Raw genomic sequence first — 27,160 nt, 5'->3', positions numbered from 1 at the left:
TTTGAATGTAGAAGTTGACTGAAACTATTGTGAATTCAAAGCATACAACCTATAACACATTTTTTAAGTTGGTGCTTTAACCGTAACACAACTGCAACACTTTATCCCCAACTTCCAGAAAGCACAATCTATACATATGTCTAATTTCATTTCAATAAAAATAGATTACAAAGTTAAATAGTGACAGTTTACATTGTATACTTTGTGTACACTGTGCTCTTGGTAAAGAATAAGTGACATACTACTGATTTCCCATGCAGTGCAAGCTTACCTTGGGATCTCAGCAGGAACCAATTACTTTTTCAGGTTCTTATATACAGCCCATGAACTTCCTCCCTCACACATGAAAGGGAGGGGAGCAATAACTATACGTTTGGTTTATTGTAGGTACAGAAAGGGATAAGATAAGACCTGAACTGACGAATGGCCATGAGTTTCAATGAAAGAAAACAGAATATTTCTGTACAAGATACGCGAGTCAATTAACGTCATGTGGTAAATTTGACTCAAGCTGTTAAGGAATGTTCACTTCAGAAGAAAACCCTGTGGACCAATTTAAAAGTTGTTGTTTTTTTATTGTAATTTGGCTCATAGACAAAAGTGAAACAGCAGCCTGTAAGAAAATATGCATATTGACTTTCTTTACAAGAGTATGTTCTGATTGTGCGCTGAAAAAATATATAGTGTTAATACACAGCCTAGTCTCTGTAAACGGGTATGTTTCTAGCTAAAGTGGGCCCCTTTGATTACATACCTTTTGTTTACCTTCCCGTTTACAGTCTATTTCTCAGCGTGCACATGGTATTGACAGGGAACAGATTGTGAGGAACTATTCACTGATTTTGAAGAGTTCTTCAGAATAGTTGACTCCAACTTTATTGAGCCTTCTGCACTCAGAACCAGCTACTTTCACAAACCTGTAAAAACATTTGTTAGCACCTGGCACTGAACCCCAAAGAGAGAAAATGATATGCATGCACATTTTTTGTAATAAATTAATTTATGAGACAATGATAAAATGAAGTCTCACCTGAATTCAATCAAACAGTGCCTTGGCCTTTAAAGTGTAATTTTATAGAAATTGAGTGAAGCCAAAAAGCTTATGTTATATTGGATACAGTACTACACAAAAATAGTTATTCAATTTAAAAACAATGCTGAGTTAGATCTTGCCTTTAGTGTGTGTTAGTGTAATTTTTGTGTTACACTGAATGTACGCAGAGAACCTCAAGTTAAAGCTTGAAAAAAGTTTATTCTAACAAGATGACTGTGTCAACATGAAGACAAAGCAGCTCAATCAAGAATAAATGTGGCAGAAAAATCATACACATTGCAAAATAAGTGGGAGGCGTGTGTCTGCTGGCTTTGAGCAGTACTGTATTGTATACGTTTCCACTCGCGCTCCCTCACAGCAGAATGTCAACAGCACCTACTGTGATATGGGGCGGGGGGGGAGGGGGGGTTGGGGGGCGGGGTTGAATGATACCAACAACTGTGAATGTATAAAAATGAAATGTAGCAGAAGAGTTTCCTTTATACGTCATCAGCTCAGGGCATCGCATAATTTCAATAAAAAACACGTCAATGAAATACAATCCCAAATGTTTATTTGAAATCACATTTACAAGTGTGTTACCTGCATCAAATGTTCATTCAATAACAAACCTGAAAAGGCCCAAGGGCAACTTAATAATATACTGCATCCAGTGAAGCCCAATGAAACACAGCCTCGCTCCTTACTACCTCATCAGTCAGTAGGTTGGTCCAGCAGCCAGAACATCCAGTAACTGGCTACACACATGGTGAAATGACTCTATGGCTCTTCAATGAATACTAAAGGCATTAAGAAAACACTTAGAACAGAGTAAAGCACAAAAACAGGACATCATTCAACAGGTATAAAAGCATTTCCAACTCTGTGTGTGATGCTAAACATGTATGAGTGAAAGACTGTGACTCCTTGAAGGCACACTAAAGCCTTTATCAGTAATTAAAACCACACCGTTAAGGACACATGGGGTAGATCTCACTGAGAAGTGACATTCAGGGTGTACATGTTCTGACATTTGGGATATTCTGCTTTACAGTGTCCATAGAAAATGATAGTTTTTTCCGAATACATTTGTTTTGCTATAGCCAGAGTAACGGAATCCTAAAGGAAGAGCTACATTTTAGTATTTAATATGAAGTACGGGAGGAAAGTTCCATTTTCCTGATAAATTAAAGCACATCAATGTACAATCAAATGCCCCATCATTCAACCAATTGCAAAGTATACAATGTAATACTGAAATGAAAAGAAAAAAAAATGTTTGGTTGTCCAGACCACTCAAATTTTTAAATACAATTGAACTCAAACAAGACAACTTCCAAATAAAAGAATAAAAGAAGGGAGACCTGTTCCCATTCCCACGTTACCATTCACACACACATTCATACACCGATAGCAGGCTAACTATCGACATTCACACGAGGCAAGGTGGGTGAATAGTCTTGCCCAAGGACACAACAACCATGACACAGGTGGCAGGGCGGGGATCGAACCGCCAACCCTTTGATCATTGGCCGACCCGCTCTACCACCTGAGCCATAGTCGCCCCAAAAGCTTCTATCAAGAATCATACGATATGATGGGAGTATTGGCCCTCTGGTTTACATTCAGCAAAAAAAAGCAATAATTCTGTCTACTTACTTGCTTTCTGCAAGGCTTTCAACGACATGTCATGGTTTTCCTCAGTGGACAGAGTTAGCTCAGTTGTAATGTTTCACAGTCATGTCAGATGATAACTGATCTACCTCCAAGACAACCCATCAAACTACATGAGCTGATAAAAAAACTATGAGGTATACCTCAACACTAGAATGTGGACCTCCAGTTCAACTACTGTAGTTTTGTATGAACCGTCATGTTGAACTTTGTTTAGATGTTGGATATACTGTATGGAGGTAATGGTAACTTAACTACAGCACGTAACTACTACAGCACGTATATACAGTAATTAAGAGAAGTTTTTTTTGTTGGCAGAGAAAAACCAACCCTGTGAAGTCATTCCAAAGCCAAAGCATCCGTTACCACTTTTACCTTTTGAATAGTAAAGTGTTGACAGCTGACCTACCAGAGGTCACACCCTGCCTGCAAACTGTATTGGGGACACGTTACATAAGAGCTGATAGATGCTGACATGCTTACAATCAGTCTGATATCTGAAACTGTTAAGTATTCTCTGATAGCTCATACCTGCTGCCCCAGCCATTTCTTATCAACCAACCAGCAGAAAAGAAGCTGCAATAAACCCAGTAAACACTAAACAGAAGCATTGTACACTGTTGTCAGGAGTATTCAAACAATACAGGCATAACAAATGTAACCAACGAAATGAATACCCCTATTCAAAATAGAAATTGTAAACATTAATGTGGACCAATGACATATCTATGTTGCTTTTGATAATAACAGTTGACACAACAACACAAAAAGGCATACATACATACATTAGTGGGAGCTAAAATCAACAGTAAAAAGTTCTTCAGTGCGTCAATGAGGAACACTGATTCTGTATTCACACTAAGAGCAACAAAGCCAGGAGGTGTAAACAAGTTCAGTTATGCCGACCTCACACCAAACCACTTTGAAGAGCATTTGACTGTCATGGACAAATGTTCAATGTTGGAACCAGAGTCTTGCACGAGTTGAAGCGAGCGCCCCGTAGTCTCAATTATTTGGTGTGAGGTGGTCATCCCAGCTGTCTTAAGTCAGTCTCTTTCCCCGTCTTGATGTTCCGATAAAATCAAAAAAGTTTGATATAAATCGTACGTTTTTAGTATTGGTTCATGCAAATATTACATTTAAAAGACGTGGACATTGTCAGCAGATTTCACGGTTTGAACTGTTTTCAACTTTGAAAATTACATTTGGTTTATGTAGAGAGAAAAATGCATACGGAGCTGTTCTTGTTAGATGAAGACCTTCACATCTCTCACACCACCGACAACCGATCAGAACAGTGAGACCTTTCAGTCAAGTTGCTCTCAGTTTGAACAGGTGACACCCACCATCACACATAGGACTGAACTGTATGTACAACCTTGTCACTCCAATGATTCTATGAATAATTTACACCTGAAGTCTCGCCCGCTACAGTTTGAAGGACGCAGGAAATGAGACGCGTCACACACAGCTATGATGGTCCCCTAAGGCATGGTTTAAATGACACCAGTTCACAAAGTACCCCACCCACACCCCCAACACACACACACACACACACACACACACACACACACACACACACACACACACACACACACACACACACACACACACACACACACACCTTTCCGGCCCTAAACAAAGGCTGAGAAACAGTAGAGCTTTAGTTTGAAGCCTTTTAAAGTAAAAAGTCCACTGACTGCCTGAGGTTACAGGCCTGACACAAGAGGGATTAGAAGCAAGGCAATGAGGAAGTGGAGAGGGTAACCGGAGTGTGTGGAGGAGGCCTTGTTCTGAACCATCATACCAGTGCCTGTCACAGAGAGAGAGAGAGAGAGAGAGAGAGAGAGAGAGAGAGAGAGAGAGAGAGAGAGAGAGAGAGAGAGAGAGAGTGTATGAGACAGTATGGAACAACTCAACTTAATAAGGGGTGCAGATACTAAACAATACATTTACATCTCATAATGTAAATCGGTACATATTCAGGTTCCATTTGTTTTTGTGCATCACATACTGACAATTCAGTAGGTACTGCTACGTTGTTCATTAATCTTTATACCACTGCAATGCACTGTGTGTATGAGGATTTACTTATTTATTTTTGATAAAACAATAAAACAATGAATAAATAAATAAATATTATTATTATAAATATTAATAAATAATAATAATAGATCATCTGTGCAAAACTCTGCTGAAATCTTTTGACCTTTCCTGTAAAACCAGAGCACAGACAATATCTAACCATATAAAACCATATGTATCACTCACACTTCAATATTTGTGTTGGATACTTCTGATATGATTATTAGCAGTATAGTCAATATTCTAATGGTCCTCACTCTGTGATGATGAACACAACCTTGGATGAACTATAGGTATTCAACCCAGGGAGCAATACCTTCTGAAGTAATGAATAGACCCTCTGTTTTGATATAATTAAGCAGTAAAAGTTCTTAGACATCCAGTCCTTTGATGGAGGTCAGACAGCTGTATAAAACAGACAGTTTGCCTGTTTTATCAGGCTTGTTAGAGAGAAAGAGCTAATACTCAGCATAACAGTGAGGCCATATACAATATCTCTAGGTGTTATCATACGAATACCTATGGTGACTGTATCTAAAGCAAATAATATTTGGGCTGATAAATAACCCATGCTGTCTTTGAACAAGCCGATGTACAGCATATCCATAGAAACAATTTATCATGCAGCGTAAACACAATTAGAAAAAAGTTACTTGTTGGGTTCAATGAAAAATTAAGGTTAATGATATACTGTATGGTTAAAACTGAAATTACGGACATATGTCCAAATTAAGCATAATTATGAAACAGACTCATATGTTAAAACCAATTTAACAAGAAATCAGAGATCCTTGATTGCTCAATTAAGAAAAGGAATCCTTCCCCTGGCACTTGAAGTCGGCAGATTTAAAAAATACAAGATATGATTAAGGAGAAGTGGAGAATGAATCTCATTTTATTTTATACTTTCCCTTCTATGACAAACTAAGAGTACCTTTTGTAAATTAAATGTTTGGTCAAAACCTTGAAATATTTTGGAGTAATGATGATATCAGGAGGATGGAATGTTTGTTCACTTTTAATGTTTATAAGTTAGCTTCTTTTGTTACCAAAGCCTGAATGAAACATCAGGATGGTTTATATTGCTAGAATTCGTATTGTTCAGCATCTATTTTTGGTTGTTGATCTGTCTGTGAGTCTTGTAATGGTGTCTTGTAAGCCCTTGTGGGCTGGACATGCTAATGCATGACACAATAATAAGAATTCTTATTAAAAAATTCATTAAGGTAAAAAAGCTCCTATCTGAGAGATGTGAGGAAAAACAGTCAACAGTAAAATCTGATTGGACATGATCTAAAATAGTATGTGCGGTCAAGACAGCAGTAAGCTGTTTAGCAAAAACTATAACTAATTCCATCTATCTGTTCACTTTCATTTCACATTTATACAGACTTAAAACACAAAAAAAAACACTAAACATATAGAAAAATCACCAACCATTAAAATGTTAATTAGGCCTTTTTTATTACATGGTAACGTGTGCATGTCTCTGCACAAAGCACAGAGCCACAGTGAAAGAAAAGGTTAGTGTGTGAGTCTGTGTGCGCTGCTCACCTGAGTCCCGGGACACAATGATCTCGTGTGCTGGCCCGTCCCCGCCCTCTCCCCAGGACCGAATCTCCAACACCACGTAACCATTGTCTTCTGGCAGTGGAAGGCTGACTGATGTCTTTGTCTTGTCCAGCACCTTCAATACTGTTTGGCCCTCATGTTTGTACAGAACCTGACACAAGCAAGTACAAGTTTAAGTTCAAAACTCCACATAAAAACATAAAGGTCATTTTTTTACATTTAACACAATGTAATGTGGCTTTTCATGATTTACATACTGAAAAGTCCTTGTTTGTGTTGAAATCAAAGGGCCATTGTGAGAATAGTTATCTTTTGACAATAATGTTTTTTATCATGCATAAGCAGAAACACAGCTTTTAATCAGGATCTGTGTTGTTATATTGCTTCTCATATCTCATATGCAATGGAGATTACAAGTGTCTCGATCTGACATATCATAGGCAAACCATCAGCCAGCCATATGCTAACTCCTGCCAAACTATCTGAGGGCAATTCATATTAAGCTTGTTGATATAAACTTGACAGCTACATGTGTGCTACATACAGTAGTTATTCTGATTTTCAAGGCCACAAGTCATGTTTCAAAGGAGTGAAGTCTCACGTCTTCTTTTTGTCATCGACTTAAGTCAACACCATTGAGAGAATGACGTCTTTAGTCCGTTACAGCACATGCAGACAAACATATACTGTATATAGCACTTTTAAGTCAGACAACACTCACTTTGTAGCCCAGCACAGCTGACTCATTGTGCATAGCCTTCACTAGGTCCCACCTCAACGTTACCCATGAGCCAGCGGTTTTCCATGACACGTTACCCGGACGACGATTAGGGGCTAGAATGGAAAAACAAACATGTTGCAAAATATGTTAAGACAAAGGGGAGAAAATCTGATTGTGGGTGTGGGAGTAAAAAATACAAAAACAAAGATGTAAAAAGAATAATAATGTATTTCTAAAAAATTATCTTTTACGGGAACTACGCAGACTGTAAACATGGAGTTATCACATTAAAGTTATCTCAGCTGGTTTTGGGAAACTTAACCAGACCAACCCCAGCTCTGGGGTCTCATTTTCATCTCATGTACAAAACATTAGTTTTTTTAGAAACCCTTCATGATAAATACATATTTATAGTAGTAGTCCTTTCAGCCATCTGTGTTAGGGGATTGTGATGGAAGTGTATATGAGTTGATATTTTGACAGGTCTGTGTGAACATGTTGATGTGGTTCAAGGCAGAGGAGTGAGGACAGTCTAATCCTCCAGTGGAGTAAGTTCCCGGCCCCAGGCCCATGGACCTATTATGGAAGCCCAGGCCTAGGTAAGGGGTCAGGACTCACTCTACTTCTTCCTGAGCACTGGCTGCTGCAGCTGAAAGGGACACGCTATTTTTGCCAGGAGGAGGGGGGGACAGGGAGAGCCATTTTACTAAGTTACTGTATTTATTTTTTTATAAGATATTTTTTTGGCATTTTTATGCTTTATTCATCATCATCATCATCATCATCATCATCATCATCATCATCTTTATTGTCAGACTCAAGGTCCATAAAAAGAACACACAAAACATAGTTGATTATGTATTAAACATATTGATAGTGTAGAGACAGAGATGAAATGGGGCAGAGAGGGGAGTGACATGCAGAGAACGACCGCGGGCTGGAATCAAACCCGGGTCCGCTGCTGGCCGAGGCCCATGGGGGGGGGACGCCCTACCAACTGAGCTAAGGGCGCCCCCTAAGTTATACTGTATTTCTGATCTTGAAGACAGAAGACATGTTCCCAGACACGGCTGATGAGATACTGTAACTCCTGTGTGTGTCTGGGTGTGTTGTTTGTGCAACCTTGTGTTTGGATATGGAAGTTTAATAATGACACGATTACTGTTAGGCAAAAACACAGTGTAACACAGTAATGTCATTGCAAAGCCGATATTAGTGGAGACTCAGCTGGACCTCATACATCATAAATAAAGACAAGACAGAGTCCATGGATGCTCTATTGACGTAACTGGTGATTTGGAGACAACTGGAGACAACTCATAGCTGCAACAACATCATGCGTGGGATATTTGTTCCCCTCCTGGCACACCTGCCGGACATGACCCTAAGTAAAAGTTGAATCATCCATTCCGCCCTTACATTTTGAAGGTTGTGATTGTGTTGAATTTTGATGGATTTCCGATTTACAATTAAGATTATGACGGCATTCAGAATTATGCCTTCATTGTTGTTGAAGTCTAATTTCCATCTGAAAGTAAACCAAAAAATGCATGTAGTGCTTCAGCCATACGTGGTTTCCTGGTGGTGACAGTGGTGCGGGGCGAGGGAGGTCCTGTGCCTGCGCTGTTGTAAGCCAGAACAGCCACATGGTAGCGAGTACTGGGTCTCAGTCCAGACACTCTGGCTGTGGTCTCCAGTCCTGCTGTCCTCACTCTGTCTGCGGCCGCTTCACGCTCATGCTGCCGCCAGTACCGGATCTGAGGACACGTCATAGCAAAATAAATTTACAAACCTAAACATCTTAGGGATTCAAATAAACAAAGTTTATAAAGTTAGCTTGAACTTTGCCAGCTTGCAGAACTAAAGTCAGCTAATTAAGGGTGTATTCACACATGCCGTGTTTAGTTCGGTTGAAACAAACTCAGGTGCACTTCCACCTTTGGTGCGCATCTTTCAGACATGTGTGAATACAGCAATCGCACTCGGGGGCGGACCAAACAAACGATCCGAGACCAAGCTGAAGAGGTAGTCTCGATGCGGTTCCATACGCACTCTGCTGCAGTTCGTTTGTGGTGTGAATTTGTCCGGACTCGATCCGACCCAATTGCAGGAAGCACTGTGCCTTTTCTTTTTTAATAAATCACCGTCAGCTTCACATTATGGGAAAGTGTTGCCGTTGTTGGGAAGATTAGTTGTGGTTTGACCGGGAGCCCGAGCAAATATATTACATTTGATAGACAGGACGTGTAAACATGCTGATGTGTTCAGCGATCAGATGAAGGAGAGGGGAGCGTCTCCCGCACAGTGCCAACAGGTTCACGCTGCGCATTGTATGAAGTGCGTGTTTTTATTTTGCTTCCCATGTTACGGGACCGTCAATACTATCCCCGTGTCAGTTTGGAGCAGAGCTGCGCCGAACTCACACAAAGCTGACACACGGCTATATCAGCTGTGTGTCAGCATGAGCCTATTTCCTCGCGAGCCGTGCGTCCAGCAGCAAAAATACAGTACATATTATGTTTCACATCGTAGGCTACAAGCCACATCATTGACACAGGCCTACATATTATAACCATATGAAACAACAATAATTTTATGTTTTTTTATTTTATTTATAGGCTAGATGTAGGCCTATTTATTTATTATTTTTAACCCTATATCGTATCAGTTATATATTTCGCAGTTTTCACTTCGTGCTTCCTGCTTCTCTCCACCCCAGAATGTCTGTCCAATGAATGAATGACCTCAGATCACGTGTGGTTTTGCTTCGTAATGCTGGTTCACTTGCAAAAGGGGCAATATGAAAGTGGACCACACCAAAAGAAAAAAATCTAAACTCTATTTGGTCTGGACCAAAGCAAGTGAACTAGCGGACCTTCCCAGTGTGAATACACCCTAAATGTTTAGATTTTCAGATTGAACCAAGGTTCAAACCAAGTATTTAAAAAAATGTATCCACTTGGATTTGATCCGCTTAAGTTTTGATTCACATAGCAGTTTTTCCAGCGCACAGAGGAACTTTCCATAACATACCCACGTCCTGTGTTTATCATCTATGTGGGCTGTGTCTCCCTATACTGGACATTGATTGGTTTGTAGGTGGGCGTGCGTCTGATGTCAGCATTTCTATTCGGGATAAGGCCTATAGCCTTAATCAGTTGGAATGAATGAATAATGAATGAAGATTAATTTCCGCTGTATAGTTCAGGCCGCCGCCCAGACAACGCACACCTCCCGCTTTGACTAAAGTTGTGTAAAAAATAAAAAAATAAAAAAAGTTGCCTATCTCACGTCAAATACACAATCACTCTTTGTGTCTGAACACTTTTGGTATAAACCTAGGCTGTATACATTATTGGGAATCTTTTTCTCTTTGTGTTTGTTGTATAATGTGCACTGCTTTGTTAAACCCTGTCAGGGTGTGACAGTGACAGTGGGCGTGGAGTGGGTTGGAGCTAAGGAGTATGGGATGAGGGAGCCAAATAAATGATAACCTCTCACTTTACTTCATGTCACCTTTATGACTGTAACAATGCTCCCTTAACAGTGTAACAGTGTCTCCCTGTGTGGAATTATAAACCAATCAAAACATTGATCACGACAAGTAAACAGATGTGTGTTTCTGCAGCCCCTCACCTCGTATCCTCTGAGGATGCCGTTGATGCTGAGCTGCTCCACTGGCTCCCATGAAACCTGGATGTCAAAAGCAGTCAGTGCTGTAGCGTTGATGTGTGACGGCCCCACTGTTGGCTCTGTGAACAAGCAAAGAGCGGGCAGGAGGTCAGAATATGCAAACATATTTCATGATGTACGCTGTGTCCTGATATTACCAAACCGAAAACCATGTTCTACGATGGCCCAGAGAGCTTAACGTACCACTTAAGAGAACACAAGCAAATCAAGAAAAGATCTTCGTCAATTTGACAACACTATCACGCAGCTAATTTTTTAAAAAGCGCTGCAAACAACTACCACACAACACAGTAAGAGAAAGTCACAAATAATAAGCATGTCCGGACGTGTGCATTAGTTTTAAGCGTCCTCTGGAAACATTTACATTGTGTTGTGATCTAATGTTGTTAATGCACTTTTGTTGCAGTGGGTTAAACTCTCAAGTTCATGTTACTACCAGTGAATTCACACGTAAGCTGATGTACTGGGTGCCCTCTAGTGGTGCAAATACTGCAATTGGACACACTGTATGTATTTTAAAAAAAACTTTTATTGTTGCTGTTTGCTCTTGTACGATAAATATTTGAAGTGTTTCCACCTGTTTTACTACAGCAATAACAATACATCACTGGCAGAATTAAACTAACAAGTAAGCTGTATCTGGAGCTAGAAGGTCATATGAAAACCAAATACTATGCAGCCTTGGCTTTCTTGTCATGGGCAAGAGGTTATCTAGAGGGTGGAGCACCTGGAAAATAAAGTTTATATTAGTATAGGAATTGACAAATTTTAGAGGAACTTGAAGAACTCAGATTGCTCTTAGTTGCATTGCACTCGAACTTGGACATGTAGTATGTCAACTTGGTCTAACACACAGTGAAAAATAAAGTATAAAAATAAAAATAAAAATGGAAAAATCATGGGTTTACTCACCCGAATAAATGACCCAAAAAGAGTTTTTATTTTTGTAATCAGTATTTTCTTTCAGAAAGGTTTGTGTAGAAATGCAGCGTGGGCATGTTGGTGTAAAAGTTGCAAAAGTTGGTGTAGAAATGCAGCATTAGGTGCATGTTGACAGCCAGAAAGCTACATTCATGTATATACATTTCCGCATACCAGTGACTGACCTTCCTCTGCAGAGTGGACCACAGCGATCTGGCTGAAGGGGCCGTCTCCTCTGCGGTTATAAGCTCTGATCTTCACCTCAAAGGGGCTGAACGGCGTCAGGCTGCTGTTGTAGTAAACATAGCGGGTTGACTCCACATGGGGAACACGCACCACTGTCCAGGATGAAGTGTCTTTCCTACTGAAGGTAAGGATGTATCCAAAGCCATCTCCGTTCTGGTACTCTCTGGCCATGGCCTGGAAGGTTCAGCAGAAATGAAGATGCAAACTAGCTATAAACACATGAACATTCTACATCTAATTGATGATTGTCAGTGTGCAACGTGGGGATGTTGGTTAGGAAGTAGCCCCATGGGGTTTGGATGAGGAGCAGGCGGGAGGCAGAAGGCTGCAGGAGGCAAACTGTGTGCTGCATAAGCCTCAGTTTTTACATTGAATATGACATACGAGGCATATTACGTCTCTGCTTCCACGTATCCACAATATCAGTCTATATCAGTGTCTGGAAATGCTGTCGTAGCCACGCCCAACACCCCTGTGTGTGAGTGTGTGTGTGTGTGTGTGTATGTGTATGTGTATGTGTATGTGTATGTGTGTGTGTGTGTGTGTGTGTGTGTGTGTGTGTGTGTGTGTGTGTGTGTGTGTGTGTGTGTGTGTGTGTGTATGTGTGAGTGGCATGTCTGCAGTGCTGGCTGATACACACACTGACCGGGGCAGGCGGACTGCAGACTAGCTTTAATCATCTCTAAATAGTTTGTGTACTTGTGATGTGAAATGAATTAATGCGTGTCTATCTACAGAACACATTGTTTACACAATGTAAACAACACAACCGGTTACACATGTACACCGCTAGTGGATACGGTGCTTAAAACGGGGGCAGATTTCGGCTGGTGTTTTGCCACAAATCATGGAGCTACTAGCGCATGTAATCCATTCTTAGTGGATGTGGCCCATTGAGTGCTCCACTCACCGTCCAGGTAACAATGAGTTCGTTGCGGTCTCCTCCTCCTCCTCCAAGTCCACTGGGAGCCACTGTGGGAGCTGAGGGACACAAAGCCAAACACGAGATGACGTACAGGATATGATCCACATTACATCTACAGGACAGAATCAACATTAGTTTATCAGGGGAGAGTTTTTTTTTTTTTTTTTACTGTTTTTCGTGAGTCTGACAGTGATATTGCAAGGACCAGAAGAAATGTACTTCCACATCATAGATCTACTTATTTGTTTCATATTCCACTTGATTCTGGTGACTTAGAAACAGTGTGTTGATGTATCCAGAGAGTGCCTGCCCACCTGCTTGCTGTGTGCGGATGGTGTGTGAGGGCATGCTGGGCTCTCCACTGCCCAGGATGTTGCTGGCTATCACCTGGAACTCATAATCCATCCAGGGCATGAGTCCCATCACATGAGCTGACTCTGCATTCCCCTCAATGTTAACAGGGTCTAATGTACAAAGAGGAGACATCCATATTCACAATCTCAATCTATCAATATCAAAGTGCTCCATAAAATATCCCCAAATAATGAAACCATTTTTTAAATACTGTAAATATGACGTACAGGATTGAAAATTAAATGAATTTCTATTGATCACTAGATTATTTCAGTTCTACCCCGCCCCACACACACACACACACACACACACACACACACACACACACACACACACACACACACACACACACACACACACACACAAATACCAGTTCTCATCTTCTTCCAATCGGATGAGAGCGTTGATCGGCCCTTGATGACATATCGACCAATGGGACTGTGGTTGTCATAGCCGCGACTCCATCTGAGCTCAATGGATGTCTCAGTCACATTCTTCACCAGTAAACCTCCTGGAGGTCCCGGGGGGCCTTGACACAACACAGAAATGTTACCGTTTGAATGAGTGAATCCAATCATTCTTATCTTAGTGTATTACCTGTATTACCTGTTAGCTGCTCATTATACAAACAGCAATAGAAACAGTTGGATGTTACTACACTACTTTATACAGTCACTTTGGAACCACACCGGAATCTCATATGCACAACTACATTTTAAAGTGTAAAAATTTAACAAATCAACATTTAGGCCATTATTATCAAACTTGATATCCTGGTCATGAATTTTATTTAAAAAAAACAATTATTAAAAAAACAGGTCACTTTCCGTTTTTCGTGTTTTGATCTCAAAACCGATATTGATTGAACGGAAGATGTACACAGATTCATTCTAATATTTCTCCCTGTATATTGCGGGATCGCTTGTCTAAATTTGATGTGTATTTCTTTGTTTAACAGGTTTCTCTTAAAGTGAATTCAGCGTCCCTTTGAAAGCTCTATGAGAATGGCTCTTACCTCGGACCACTAGTTTAGCTGAAGCTGAGGCGCTGTCCACCACAGTCTGAGCTGTGCAGCTGTACAGCCCTGCCTGACTCAGCTGAGCGTTCAATATCAACAGGTCACCAATGTTCTCCTTCTGCAAGAGAAAGAATAGAGCAATTCACTTCAATGCTGCATTAGTCAGAATAACAAGAGCTGCTAGCATGTTACATAGGACATTATAGTTTTGAGCATTAATAGCTGACGTATGGAATCAGACGGGTATCAATATTAATGAATGCACAGAGAAGGGTTCACACTTGTATTTTGTGATTTATATATAAATGACTCTCTTCTCACAAATACATTTCAATGCACACACAAATGGATACCGTCATATATAAATGTAAAATAAATCCATCTATAATAGAAAGTTTCACAAACACATTTCCGATTCACACACAAATGTGTCTTGTTTTAAATAAATGTAATATAAATCCATAAATATATTAATTTAAAAAAGATTTAGAATTTTCATCAAAAATGTGTTTGGATGTTGTTACATTTATATACAAACTGTTACATTTGAATTTACAAAATGCTTTTAATTTGTGAACTTCCTTGCATTCATGTGTGAATTGGTCTGTATTTGTGTGTGGATTTATGAGACTGCCCTGACGTTGCTGGTTTCACAAATGCGTTTTTTTCAACCAGGAACTAGCTATAGCCAATCGGATGTCTTCCTTGTTTTCAGCCAATCACATGAGCGCAGTCCCACAGACAAGGGTACGTTTATGCCCAGAGACACAGAACGGTACGGTAGATGGCAGGACTGAATGAGCTCAACGTCAGTGCATTATTTTTAAAACTGCCGTGGAGTTGTTTTGCTGCAGTGGACCACGTTTTTGGTGACAACAATTCCAACATTTCCAGCGTCCATTTCTCCAAAGAAGAGTTTAGTCACTTTGGCTAGAAGGCTGCTGGCTTTGCAGAGCGGCTATGTCTAGCTGATGCCTGCTGGAGCTGCCTTTCTTTACTTCAGACTTCACCGACCCCGTGCTGATTGCCGATCATGTAAGTCACTTATCAGCTTAGCTGTACATTACATTTTACTGTCTTATTAGCTTTAGTTATGCTACTACAGTGTAGTTCACTTGTGTGTGTTGCTAACATTTAGCCCCAGCCCCGGTGTTTGAAGCTAACGTAGCTAACGGTGTTATCATAGTAGCCTACTACCGAATGTTTATTTTTAGCAGGTCATGCTAGCTACCTTGATGACAATCACACAAAATATGGCCACTGAATTAAGAATTATATTATACCCTAACACAATATCTCTGTATTACATCATTACAGACAGCCTATGCCAGAGTGAATGCTAGTGTTGAGGGCTAATGCGACATTGAGCCTGAACCTCTCATCTCTAGCCGGGACACTGGAGGACAGACGATGTGACCTACACCTGCAGTACCATGGAGAAGAAAAGGAACAGAGGTATGATGAAGAATCTACTCATGCTAATGTAGTTAAAGATATCCTAAACTGCATAGAACTCTCTGTATATTCTATTTGATTGTTTCACTTAATAAGCTTATTAGGTGAACTAGCACACTGCATTTATTCTTCTCATAAGGAATGTTTTCTTCAGTGTCATCATTGTAAATATATTCACTTTCTTCTTAAAAGCAGAAACAAGGTTTTACTCAAAGACATCTTGAAGCTCAGCCCACTGTACCAGACCTCCAACTTGGAAGTCGTCAAGGTGTTGTCCAGGAGTGTCCACTGGTTGTCTCATTTTCATACTTTGGATGCAGATCAGGTACTTATGAATACATATGCTAATCTTATAGTGTATGTACAATAAATGCCCAATAAACAATTAACAAACAACATATTGTACTTGCAGGTGTTCCTGTGGAGAGTGCCAGACGACGACAGTATTTGAAATTGTATGTTGCAGTTTGTAACATTGGTGTGCAGTAAATAATAAATGTATTATACCTCTCAAATCTCTTTATCTATATTCTGTGATGGCCTACATTGGCTGAAGGAGCATAAACTAAATTACTTTTACTATGAAAAACATTTTTGCTGTACCAGTGCATGTCCCTGTACAATAATACTTTCTCCAGGTCAGGAACGAGGTGCTTCAGGAGCCTCCAAAGTGCAGGACGCTTCTTCAAGGCCTTGAACCAAATGTTTCTCAACCCTTATGCCTTAGAAGCTGCTCTACGTATATATAGGGCACATTATGGAACCCTGCCTTTGAGAGGGAAAGCAGCTTACTAGATAACTCAATATCCATCATTCTTCAATAATACTGTATCTACTATTTGAAAATGCTTCATCATTTATTACACTTCAATTATATTATAATTAAAATAATTATTTTAAAATTCATAAATACACATGCACACAGCGTTGAATGAAAATATGTGAGGCTTTATTTAAAGAGTTTGAAGTCAGTAGGTCTTTGAGCAGGACACTTCCACAAAAACACTTTGTCTTTTCTCGTCCAGTTCTTGATAACTGCAACACAAAAGCACAGTGACAGAAAATAGGTAAAGGTTTGCTTATGGTTAACACACACAGGCCTGGCTAACTGTTGTCAAATGATCTACAGTGGGTTGCAAAAGTATTCATACCACTTGAACTTATTTTATAAGCCACACTTTTCAGTTTTTTTATTTAAAATTTTTATAAAAAGAAAATGTAAAACTATGTATCATTTTGATTCCACATCACAATTATAAGCAATGCTGTGTTGGTTTATTACATGAAATCCCAATAAAATAAATGTATGTGTGATTTATCCATGTGGAAAGGTCTAATGGGTATGAATACTTTTGTGATATTGTGAAGATGCACTTCGAGATGTCTTTGAGTAAAACCTTGTTTCTGCTTTTAAGAAGAAATGTAATATATTTACAATGATGACACTGAAGAAAACAGTCCTAATGAGAAGAATAAATTGCAGTGTGCTTGTTCCCTAATAAGCTTATTAAGTGAAACAATCAAATAGAATATATATTCAGCTATGCAGTTTAGGATATCTTTAACTACATTAGCATGAGTAGATTCTTCATCATACCTCTGTTCCTTTTCTTCTCCATGGTACAGCAGGTGTAGGTCACATCGTCTGTCCTCCAGTGTCCCGGCTAGAGATGAGAGGTTCAGGCTCAATGTCGCATTAGCCCTCAACACTAGCATTCACTCTGGCGTAGGCTGTCTGTAATGCTGTAATACAGAGATATTCTGATAGGGTATAATATAATTCTTAATTCAGTGGCCATATTTTGTGTGATTGTCATCAAGGTAGCTAGCATGACCTGCTAAAAATAAACATTCAGTAGTAGGCTACTATGATAACAACGTTAGCTACGTTAGCTTCAAACACTGGGCCTAGGGCTAAATGTTAGCAACACACACAAGTGAACTACACTGTAGTAGCATAACTAAAGCTAATAAGACAGTAAAATGTAATGTACAGCTAAGCTGGTAAGTGACTTACATGATCGGCAATCAGCACGGGGTCGGTGAAGTCTGAAGAAAAGAAAGGCAGCTCCAGCAGGCATCAGCTAGACATAGCCGCTCTGCAAAGCCAGCAGCCTTCTAGCCAAAGTTACTAAACTCTTCTTTGGAGAAATGGACGCTGGAAATGCTGGAATTGTTGTCACCAAAAACGTGGTCCACTGCAGCAAAACAACTCCACGGCAGTTTTAAAAATAATGCACTGACGTTGAGCTCATTCAGTCCTGCCATCTACCGTACCGTTCTGTGTCTCTGGGCATAAACGTACCCTTGTCTGTGGGACTGCGCTCATGTGATTGGCTGAAAACAAGAAAGACATCCGATTGGCTATAGCTAGTTCCTGGTTGAAAAAAACGCATTTGTGAAACCAGCAACGTCAGGGCAGTCTCATAAATCCACACACAAATACAGACCAATTCACACATGAATGCAAGGAAGTTCACAAATTAAAAGCATTTTGTAAATTCAAATGTAACAGTTTGTATATAAATGTAACAACATCCAAACACATTTTTGATGAAAATTCTAAATCTTTTTTAAATTAATATATTTATGGATTTATATTACATTTATTTAAAACAAGACACATTTGTGTGTGGATCGGAAATGTGTTTGTGAAACTTTTTATTATAGATGGATTTATTTTACATTTATATATGACGGTATCCATTTGTGTGTGCATTGAAATGTATTTGTGAGAAGAGAGTCATTTATATATAAATCACAAAATACAAGTGTGAACCCTTCTCTGTGCATTCATTAATATTGATACCCGTCTGATTCCATACTGATGTGAAGATTACAGGAGTTTATAGTCATTTATATCCAACACAACTAGATAGTAACAGCATGTAATGGCATTAACATTCACTAAACACTGATGGATAAAGGAGTAGGAACATACAATGGATTGTTCATCTCATTTTGGATGTTTTTTATGGAATCAGACGGGTATCAATATTAATGAATGCACAGAGAAGGGTTCACACTTGTATTTTGTGATTTATATATAAATGACTCTCTTCTCACAAATACATTTCAATGCACACACAAATGGATACCGTCATATATAAATGTAAAATAAATCCATCTATAATAAAAAGTTTCACAAACACATTTCCGATCCACACACAAATGTGTCTTGTTTTAAATAAATGTAATATAAATCCATAAATATATTAATTTAAAAAAGATTTAGAATTTTCATCAAAAATGTGTTTGGATGTTGTTACATTTATATACAAACTGTTACATTTGAATTTACAAAATGCTTTTAATTTGTGAACTTCCTTGCATTCATGTGTGAATTGGTCTGTATTTGTGTGTGGATTTATGAGACTGCCCTGACGTTGCTGGTTTCACAAATGCGTTTTTTTCAACCAGGAACTAGCTATAGCCAATCGGATGTCTTTCTTGTTTTCAGCCAATCACATGAGCGCAGTCCCACAGACAAGGGTACGTTTATGCCCAGAGACACAGAACGGTACGGTAGATGGCAGGACTGAATGAGCTCAACGTCAGTGCATTATTTTTAAAACTGCCGTGGAGTTGTTTTGCTGCAGTGGACCACGTTTTTGGTGACAACAATTCCAGCATTTCCAGCGTCCATTTCTCCAAAGAAGAGTTTAGTAACTTTGGCTAGAAGGCTGCTGGCTTTGCAGAGCGGCTATGTCTAGCTGATGCCTGCTGGAGCTGCCTTTCTTTTCTTCAGACTTCACCGACCCCGTGCTGATTGCCGATCATGTAAGTCACTTACCAGCTTAGCTGTACATTACATTTTACTGTCTTATTAGCTTTAGTTATGCTACTACAGTGTAGTTCACTTGTGTGTGTTGCTAACATTTAGCCCTAGGCCCAGTGTTTGAAGCTAACGTAGCTAACGTTGTTATCATAGTAGCCTACTACTGAATGTTTATTTTTAGCAGGTCATGCTAGCTACCTTGATGACAATCACACAAAATATGGCCACTGAATTAAGAATTATATTATACCCTATCAGAATATCTCTGTATTACAGCATTACAGACAGCCTACGCCAGAGTGAATGCTAGTGTTGAGGGCTAATGCGACATTGAGCCTGAACCTCTCATCTCTAGCCGGGACACTGGAGGACAGACGATGTGACCTACACCTGCTGTACCATGGAGAAGAAAAGGAACAGAGGTATGATGAAGAATCTACTCATGCTAATGTAGTTAAAGATATCCTAAACTGCATAGCTGAATATATATTCTATTTGATTGTTTCACTTAATAAGCTTATTAGGGAACAAGCACACTGCAATTTATTCTTCTCATTAGGACTGTTTTCTTCAGTGTCATCATTGTAAATATATTACATTTCTTCTTAAAAGCAGAAACAAGGTTTTACTCAAAGACATCTCGAAGTGCATCTTCACAATATCACAAAAGTATTCATACCCATTAGACCTTTCCACATGGATAAATCACACATACATTTATTTTATTGGGATTTCATGTAATAAACCAACACAGCATTGCTTATAATTGTGATGTGGAATCAAAATGATACATAGTTTTACATTTTCTTTTTATAAAAATTTTAAATAAAAAAACTGAAAAGTGTGGCTTATAAAATAAGTTCAAGTGGTATGAATACTTTTGCAACCCACTGTAGATCATTTGACAACAGTTAGCCAGGCCTGTGTGTGTTAACCATAAGCAAACCTTTACCTATTTTCTGTCACTGTGCTTTTGTGTTGCAGTTATCAAGAACTGGACGAGAAAAGACAAAGTGTTTTTGTGGAAGTGTCCTGCTCAAAGACCTACTGACTTCAAACTCTTTAAATAAAGCCTCACATATTTTCATTCAACGCTGTGTGCATGTGTATTTATGAATTTTAAAATAATTATTTTAATTATAATATAATTGAAGTGTAATAAATGATGAAGCATTTTCAAATAGTAGATACAGTATTATTGAAGAATGATGGATATTGAGTTATCTAGTAAGCTGCTTTCCCTCTCAAAGGCAGGGTTCCATAATGTGCCCTATATATACGTAGAGCAGCTTCTAAGGCATAAGGGTTGAGAAACATTTGGTTCAAGGCCTTGAAGAAGCGTCCTGCACTTTGGAGGCTCCTGAAGCACCTCGTTCCTGACCTGGAGAAAGTATTATTGTACAGGGACATGCACTGGTACAGCAAAAATGTTTTTCATAGTAAAAGTAATTTAGTTTATGCTCCTTCAGCCAATGTAGGCCATCACAGAATATAGATAAAGAGATTTGAGAGGTATAATACATTTATTATTTACTGCACACCAATGTTACAAACTGCAACATACAATTTCAAATACTGTCGTCGTCTGGCACTCTCCACAGGAACACCTGCAAGTACAATATGTTGTTTGTTAATTGTTTATTGGGCATTTATTGTACATACACTATAAGATTAGCATATGTATTCATAAGTACCTGATCTGCATCCAAAGTATGAAAATGAGACAACCAGTGGACACTCCTGGACAACACCTTGACGACTTCCAAGTTGGAGGTCTGGTACAGTGGGCTGAGCTTCAAGATGTCTTTGAGTAAAACCTTGTTTCTGCTTTTAAGAAGAAAGTGAATATATTTACAATGATGACACTGAAGAAAACATTCCTTATGAGAAGAATAAATGCAGTGTGCTAGTTCACCTAATAAGCTTATTAAGTGAAACAATCAAATAGAATATACAGAGAGTTCTATGCAGTTTAGGATATCTTTAACTACATTAGCATGAGTAGATTCTTCATCATACCTCTGTTCCTTTTCTTCTCCATGGTACTGCAGGTGTAGGTCACATCGTCTGTCCTCCAGTGTCCCGGCTAGAGATGAGAGGTTCAGGCTCAATGTCGCATTAGCCCTCAACACTAGCATTCACTCTGGCATAGGCTGTCTGTAATGATGTAATACAGAGATATTGTGTTAGGGTATAATATAATTCTTAATTCAGTGGCCATATTTTGTGTGATTGTCATCAAGGTAGCTAGCATGACCTGCTAAAAATAAACATTCGGTAGTAGGCTACTATGATAACACCGTTAGCTACGTTAGCTTCAAACACCGGGGCTGGGGCTAAATGTTAGCAACACACACAAGTGAACTACACTGTAGTAGCATAACTAAAGCTAATAAGACAGTAAAATGTAATGTACAGCTAAGCTGATAAGTGACTTACATGATCGGCAATCAGCACGGGGTCGGTGAAGTCTGAAGTAAAGAAAGGCAGCTCCAGCAGGCATCAGCTAGACATAGCCGCTCTGCAAAGCCAGCAGCCTTCTAGCCAAAGTGACTAAACTCTTCTTTGGAGAAATGGACGCTGGAAATGTTGGAATTGTTGTCACCAAAAACGTGGTCCACTGCAGCAAAACAACTCCACGGCAGTTTTAAAAATAATGCACTGACGTTGAGCTCATTCAGTCCTGCCATCTACCGTACCGTTCTGTGTCTCTGGGCATAAACGTACCCTTGTCTGTGGGACTGCGCTCATGTGATTGGCTGAAAACAAGGAAGACATCCGATTGGCTATAGCTAGTTCCTGGTTGAAAAAAACGCATTTGTGAAACCAGCAACGTCAGGGCAGTCTCATAAATCCACACACAAATACAGACCAATTCACACATGAATGCAAGGAAGTTCACAAATTAAAAGCATTTTGTAAATTCAAATGTAACAGTTTGTATATAAATGTAACAACATCCAAACACATTTTTGATGAAAATTCTAAATCTTTTTTAAATTAATATATTTATGGATTTATATTACATTTATTTAAAACAAGACACATTTGTGTGTGAATCGGAAATGTGTTTGTGAAACTTTCTATTATAGATGGATTTATTTTACATTTATATATGACGGTATCCATTTGTGTGTGCATTGAAATGTATTTGTGAGAAGAGAGTCATTTATATATAAATCACAAAATACAAGTGTGAACCCTTCTCTGTGCATTCATTAATATTGATACCCGTCTGATTCCATACAACTACCCCACATTGTAACAACATCTTTATGTCATAAAGTCCTTTCTGCATGACACTGGGAACATGTCAAAGCTGAGAAGGGTTCCGCTAATGGTCAAGCAGGTGTTATTTGTTGTAGATGTTTTGAAGCCTGGGTGCAATTAAAGAGTGCATCAAACCTCCATAATCAATCGGGTCCCTCCTTCACCTACACTGTGTCACAGAATATCATCCCACCCAATATTTGAACAAACATGTTGAATTTTATCAACATCACAGTCCATGTGTTGTGTATAGTGACTCACCCCCTCTACACGCTGGTAGGGCCCAGCAGAGTCATCCAGGGCCAGCAGGACCCCGTTGAGAGCCCAGGTGAAGGTCAGGTCCATGGTGGGGTCGTGGGAGGCATGGCATTGCAGCGTCACATTCTCCCCCTGGTTGACGTCGGCATTGGAAGGAGCCAGGGTCACCTTAGTGGCATCTGCACGGTTCAGACACAACATGAAAGTGACGTCAGACAATAGCTAGTGACATGGCTGTGACATATCTTGGAGAAACAACTGAAAAAGGGAAATCCTCCCAAATTAAGAGAAAGCTGATGGTTCTGATAGGTGAGTGTAAAACAGTGAGGCTAACTGCTAACTGAAATTCTGGGTTATGCTGCTTTTATCCCTATTTTAACTTTATTTGCATCTTGTGTATGCATTTTTTATTTAATATATGGATTTATTTTTTTATTTTTGTGTGAGCAGATACTCAAATTTCCCCACGGGGACAAATAAAGTATCTTCTATCTTTTTTTTTATCTTCTTCTAAGTACACACATGATTCCAGCCCAAGATTGGATGTTTACAGCTTGAAAGGAGAACAGCTCATTCACCTGCCCTGGTATCCTATTATTTATCCTTACAGCCACACCCCACAGGTCTAAATACCCCTCATTGTATATTTTGATCCTAACAAGGAAGCTTTTACGGAAGGATTTGTTCATATGTTGTTCATTGTCGATTTATGAGAAATTCTCTTATTAAAAAATGCTGAAAATGGATGTTTAAGACCTGTACATAGTCTTTTTTTATTTATAAAATGAAAAATCTGTTCAGTAAAAACTTTGGACACTAATATTTTGTCAAAATGAAATAAAGATTTTAACTCTGGCTTTATCAACTAGATTTAAGTTTTTTAAATATCTGTCTAATTATGCAAATCTACACATACTTAATTAGATATTGCCAAATGTGTATATATATTAAAACATTTGGGAAAAACTTCAATACATAAAAGTATTGTTTTAATATAGGATACCAACTGGAAAAGTTTCATTATGCTATCTAAGTTAAAAAAAATTATACAAGAATTGTTTTTATATTTCTGAAAGAGTCTAGTTTTTCCTCTAATGATCATAAATTACTTTGGTATAAATGAGACCATTAGTGCAAAGAATGCTATTTTTATATAGTTTTTCATAATGCCTTTGTCATGGGTATGCTAACCCAGGAACAGCTGGCGTAGTAAAAACACTACTTTTGCCTTGCCTTGCCTTGCCTTGCCTACTTTTGTCCAACGGGGGTGCAAGACTTAACACAAACTGAAGTTCCTTTAAGTAGTATATTGTGTATTGGGACCAATGTGCATGGTGATTCTGCACTTTCATTACATATTAACCAAAATGATTTAATTCACCCATTTACACAATTTTAGCACATCTTTGTTTAGTAATTCAGATAAATTGTCAGTTGTTTATGCTGCACAATAATATACTGTGCAGTCACTGGCATAAATAACAACAGCTATTCTATTTCATTGAGTTAACGTAAAACATTGGTACTAAACAAAACAAAACAGCATAAGAGTGAACAGTGGATTATATCACTTTGTTGTACATCAGCCTTAATGCATTGACCTCATGTAGCATAAATTATGAGTATCTGTGTAAAGTTGCTGCAACCAGTTTTTATTCAGAATGATTTGTCTTTCATTTGAACGTGGTCACTTTTAGAGTAAACTTGTTTAAACATACTTGGAGTTGCCTTTTTTTTAAGCTTTTCATGATTTGACAAGATTAGAAATAAATTATAGAAAGATGCAAATAAGGAATAAAATAAGGAAGGGGAAATAATTAGGGAAGAAGGATAATTTTAGCAATAATGTTTGGGTTTATTTCCAGCGGTTATACTTAATTACTGAACTTATAATGACAATGTCTCATATAGTTCCCCAACAGTGAAGATTAGAGAAAACTTTCTACAAAGATTTGGGTAGGACTGAATTATTTTCAAACATTTCACAACCACTGAGATTTATCTTGTTACGCTTTCACCTGGCCCTCAGGTTGGGAATCACTGGACTAAACTACCTTACAATACAAAGTAGTAAAAAGTAGCTAAAATCATAATATATTCATTAATTATTATATGTTCTTCCAATGTATAGTACGTTTTTCCTGATAATAATTTTACTACGTGTAAGTAGGCTACGTGATTATGAATGCAGGACTTTTTTCTTTACATTGTGGCATGGCAAAATGTATTTATGTGAAAGATCTAAATGTTTTTTCTATGTATTTTGTATGTTAAATGTTGATTAACAAAGTGATTATGGTGTAACATTAAAAAAAAATACAATTGCCTTCTGAAATGCAATGGAGAAAAAGACCAAAGTGTCAATATAAAACCTACAAACTCAAGTAATGTATTGGAACCTACAGTAATTCATGGATTAGCTTCACTCTAATGAGATTCTGAAGCACATCTGAAATCTGAACATAACATTTAAAAAAGAAATGTATGTTGATTTTTGTTGATTGCATCTTTTAAAATGATCCATTGTTTTAGAGTGAGACAGATTCTTGATCGGAATTCAGAATGTTCCACCACAGATCCTAATGACATCAAAGAGGTTCTACAGTAAGTAATACATCACAGACAGTGAGGTACCATTCTACTCCAAGTTGCTGGGCAAGAAACAACCTGTTAACACAACCTCTGAACCCAACAAATCAATATAATCTATAAGAGAACTACTACACAACTTCAGAAATTCTTCAACTGATACAGGTAAATCCAATGTTCTGATATGATAGCAACGTTTCTGAGGTTGAGCTAGACTGTAACTTATAACCACAAGAAGAAAGTTGACTGCAATATACAACATCAGTGTCTAGTTGAACGTTAATAGATGAAGTATGTAATTAGCTAGACGTAACGGTTGGAGGAAAAGCAGTTGTAAATTACAATTCATGTGAGTGTTAGGGTATTCAGAAAGTTGCTGTTAAGGTTCCACTTTGTTTGAAGTTGATGATTGCACTAGGGCCCTCATACACTAAGAATTTTTTTTAATGTTTAATTGTCTGCCGGCTACAGCAAATAAAATGATCATGCTTTGCTTTCAGTTCTCTTTGCAGAAATGGCAAATCTACCCATAACTCACCACATCTCAGAGAACTATAGGACACTGAGAGTTCTGGGACAAGGATGCTTTGGACAAGTGATCCAGTGTGTAAAAAAGGACACTAGAGAGACTGTGGCAGTAAAGGTGCTCATACGAAACACTGAAAAGTATGACAAGATTAGGGAGGTGAGCTACCTACAACTCAAACATCAATATTTACTACGGACAGTGCATGAATCATACTAAAAATGCTCTATAACAAAAACTGTTGATGACATAGCTGCTTCAAACTTGTGATTTATCCCCAGGTGGTCATACTGGAAAAACTAAGATGTTTGGACCCTGATATGTTCAACATCGTGAGATGCCACGAATGCTTCAACAGGTTCGACCGGACCTTCATGGTGTTCGAAATTCTGGATATGAGCATCTATGATTATATATGCCAGAAAAAATGTGCCCTGATCCCTTTAAATGGCATCAGGACCATCATCCAAGATGTAAGGACACAGCACCTGATATAGCATAGAATTTGAAGCAATATTTTTTTTTCACTCTGGCACATCCTTCATATTCTGTGATTGACTTTAATTGCAGCTGGCCATTGCATTTCATGGCCTGAAGGGACTTGGACTGATCCACACCGATTTAAAACTGGACAACATCATGTTGGTGGATCAGAAGAGACATCCATTCAGGGTGAAGCTAATTGACTTTGGCTTAGCTCTTGAGAGATGTGAAGCTAAACCAGGGCTAAATGTTCAGCCCTTTTGGTATAGGTGAGACCTTTAAACCTTTTTATCAGGAATGCTTCAGTTGAAGTTTCCTGACAGTGGTTCAACAAAGACTACTCTGCTGGGATGTGTTTGCTTCCAGGTCTTAAAAAAGTGGAAACTTGATACTTGATAGAAGTTGTTGGGTACGTCCCTAAAACCTCAAAGCTGGAGCCAGTTTAAAAAATTGTCATACTTTGGTAAAATGATAAAGTGGTTAAATTGTAGTGTAAAGCAAAGTAATATATATTATTTTAGCTAAGAATATGGGCAGAATACTCAAGTATCATGACAGT

General features: G+C 38.6%; 1 protein-coding gene across 1 annotated transcript in view; it reads right to left on the bottom strand.

The window, feature by feature from the left end:
* Window positions 1–4,380: 4,380 nt before the first annotated feature.
* Window positions 4,381–27,160, bottom strand: part of cntn2 (contactin 2) — a gene marked incomplete at its 5' end in the record, with an annotated part of 40,941 nt that continues 18,161 nt past the window's right edge. The window contains 11 exons of the mRNA XM_080026113.1: window positions 4,381–4,520; window positions 6,347–6,515; window positions 7,086–7,198; window positions 8,656–8,842; window positions 10,722–10,837; window positions 11,885–12,119; window positions 12,856–12,926; window positions 13,185–13,334; window positions 13,595–13,753; window positions 14,240–14,360; window positions 23,007–23,182. Coding sequence (XP_079882239.1) covers window positions 4,417–4,520; window positions 6,347–6,515; window positions 7,086–7,198; window positions 8,656–8,842; window positions 10,722–10,837; window positions 11,885–12,119; window positions 12,856–12,926; window positions 13,185–13,334; window positions 13,595–13,753; window positions 14,240–14,360; window positions 23,007–23,182 — 1,601 coding nt within the window. The 3' untranslated portion in view covers window positions 4,381–4,416. The remainder of the gene's footprint in view (window positions 4,521–6,346; window positions 6,516–7,085; window positions 7,199–8,655; window positions 8,843–10,721; window positions 10,838–11,884; window positions 12,120–12,855; window positions 12,927–13,184; window positions 13,335–13,594; window positions 13,754–14,239; window positions 14,361–23,006; window positions 23,183–27,160) is intronic.

This window comes from Ammodytes marinus (genome assembly GCF_949987685.1).
Source record: "Ammodytes marinus genome assembly, chromosome: 4".
Lineage (NCBI taxonomy): Eukaryota > Metazoa > Chordata > Actinopteri > Uranoscopiformes > Ammodytidae > Ammodytes > Ammodytes marinus.
The sequence above is the reverse complement of the archived record's forward strand: the minus strand, read 5'-3'. Positions and strand labels throughout refer to the sequence as shown.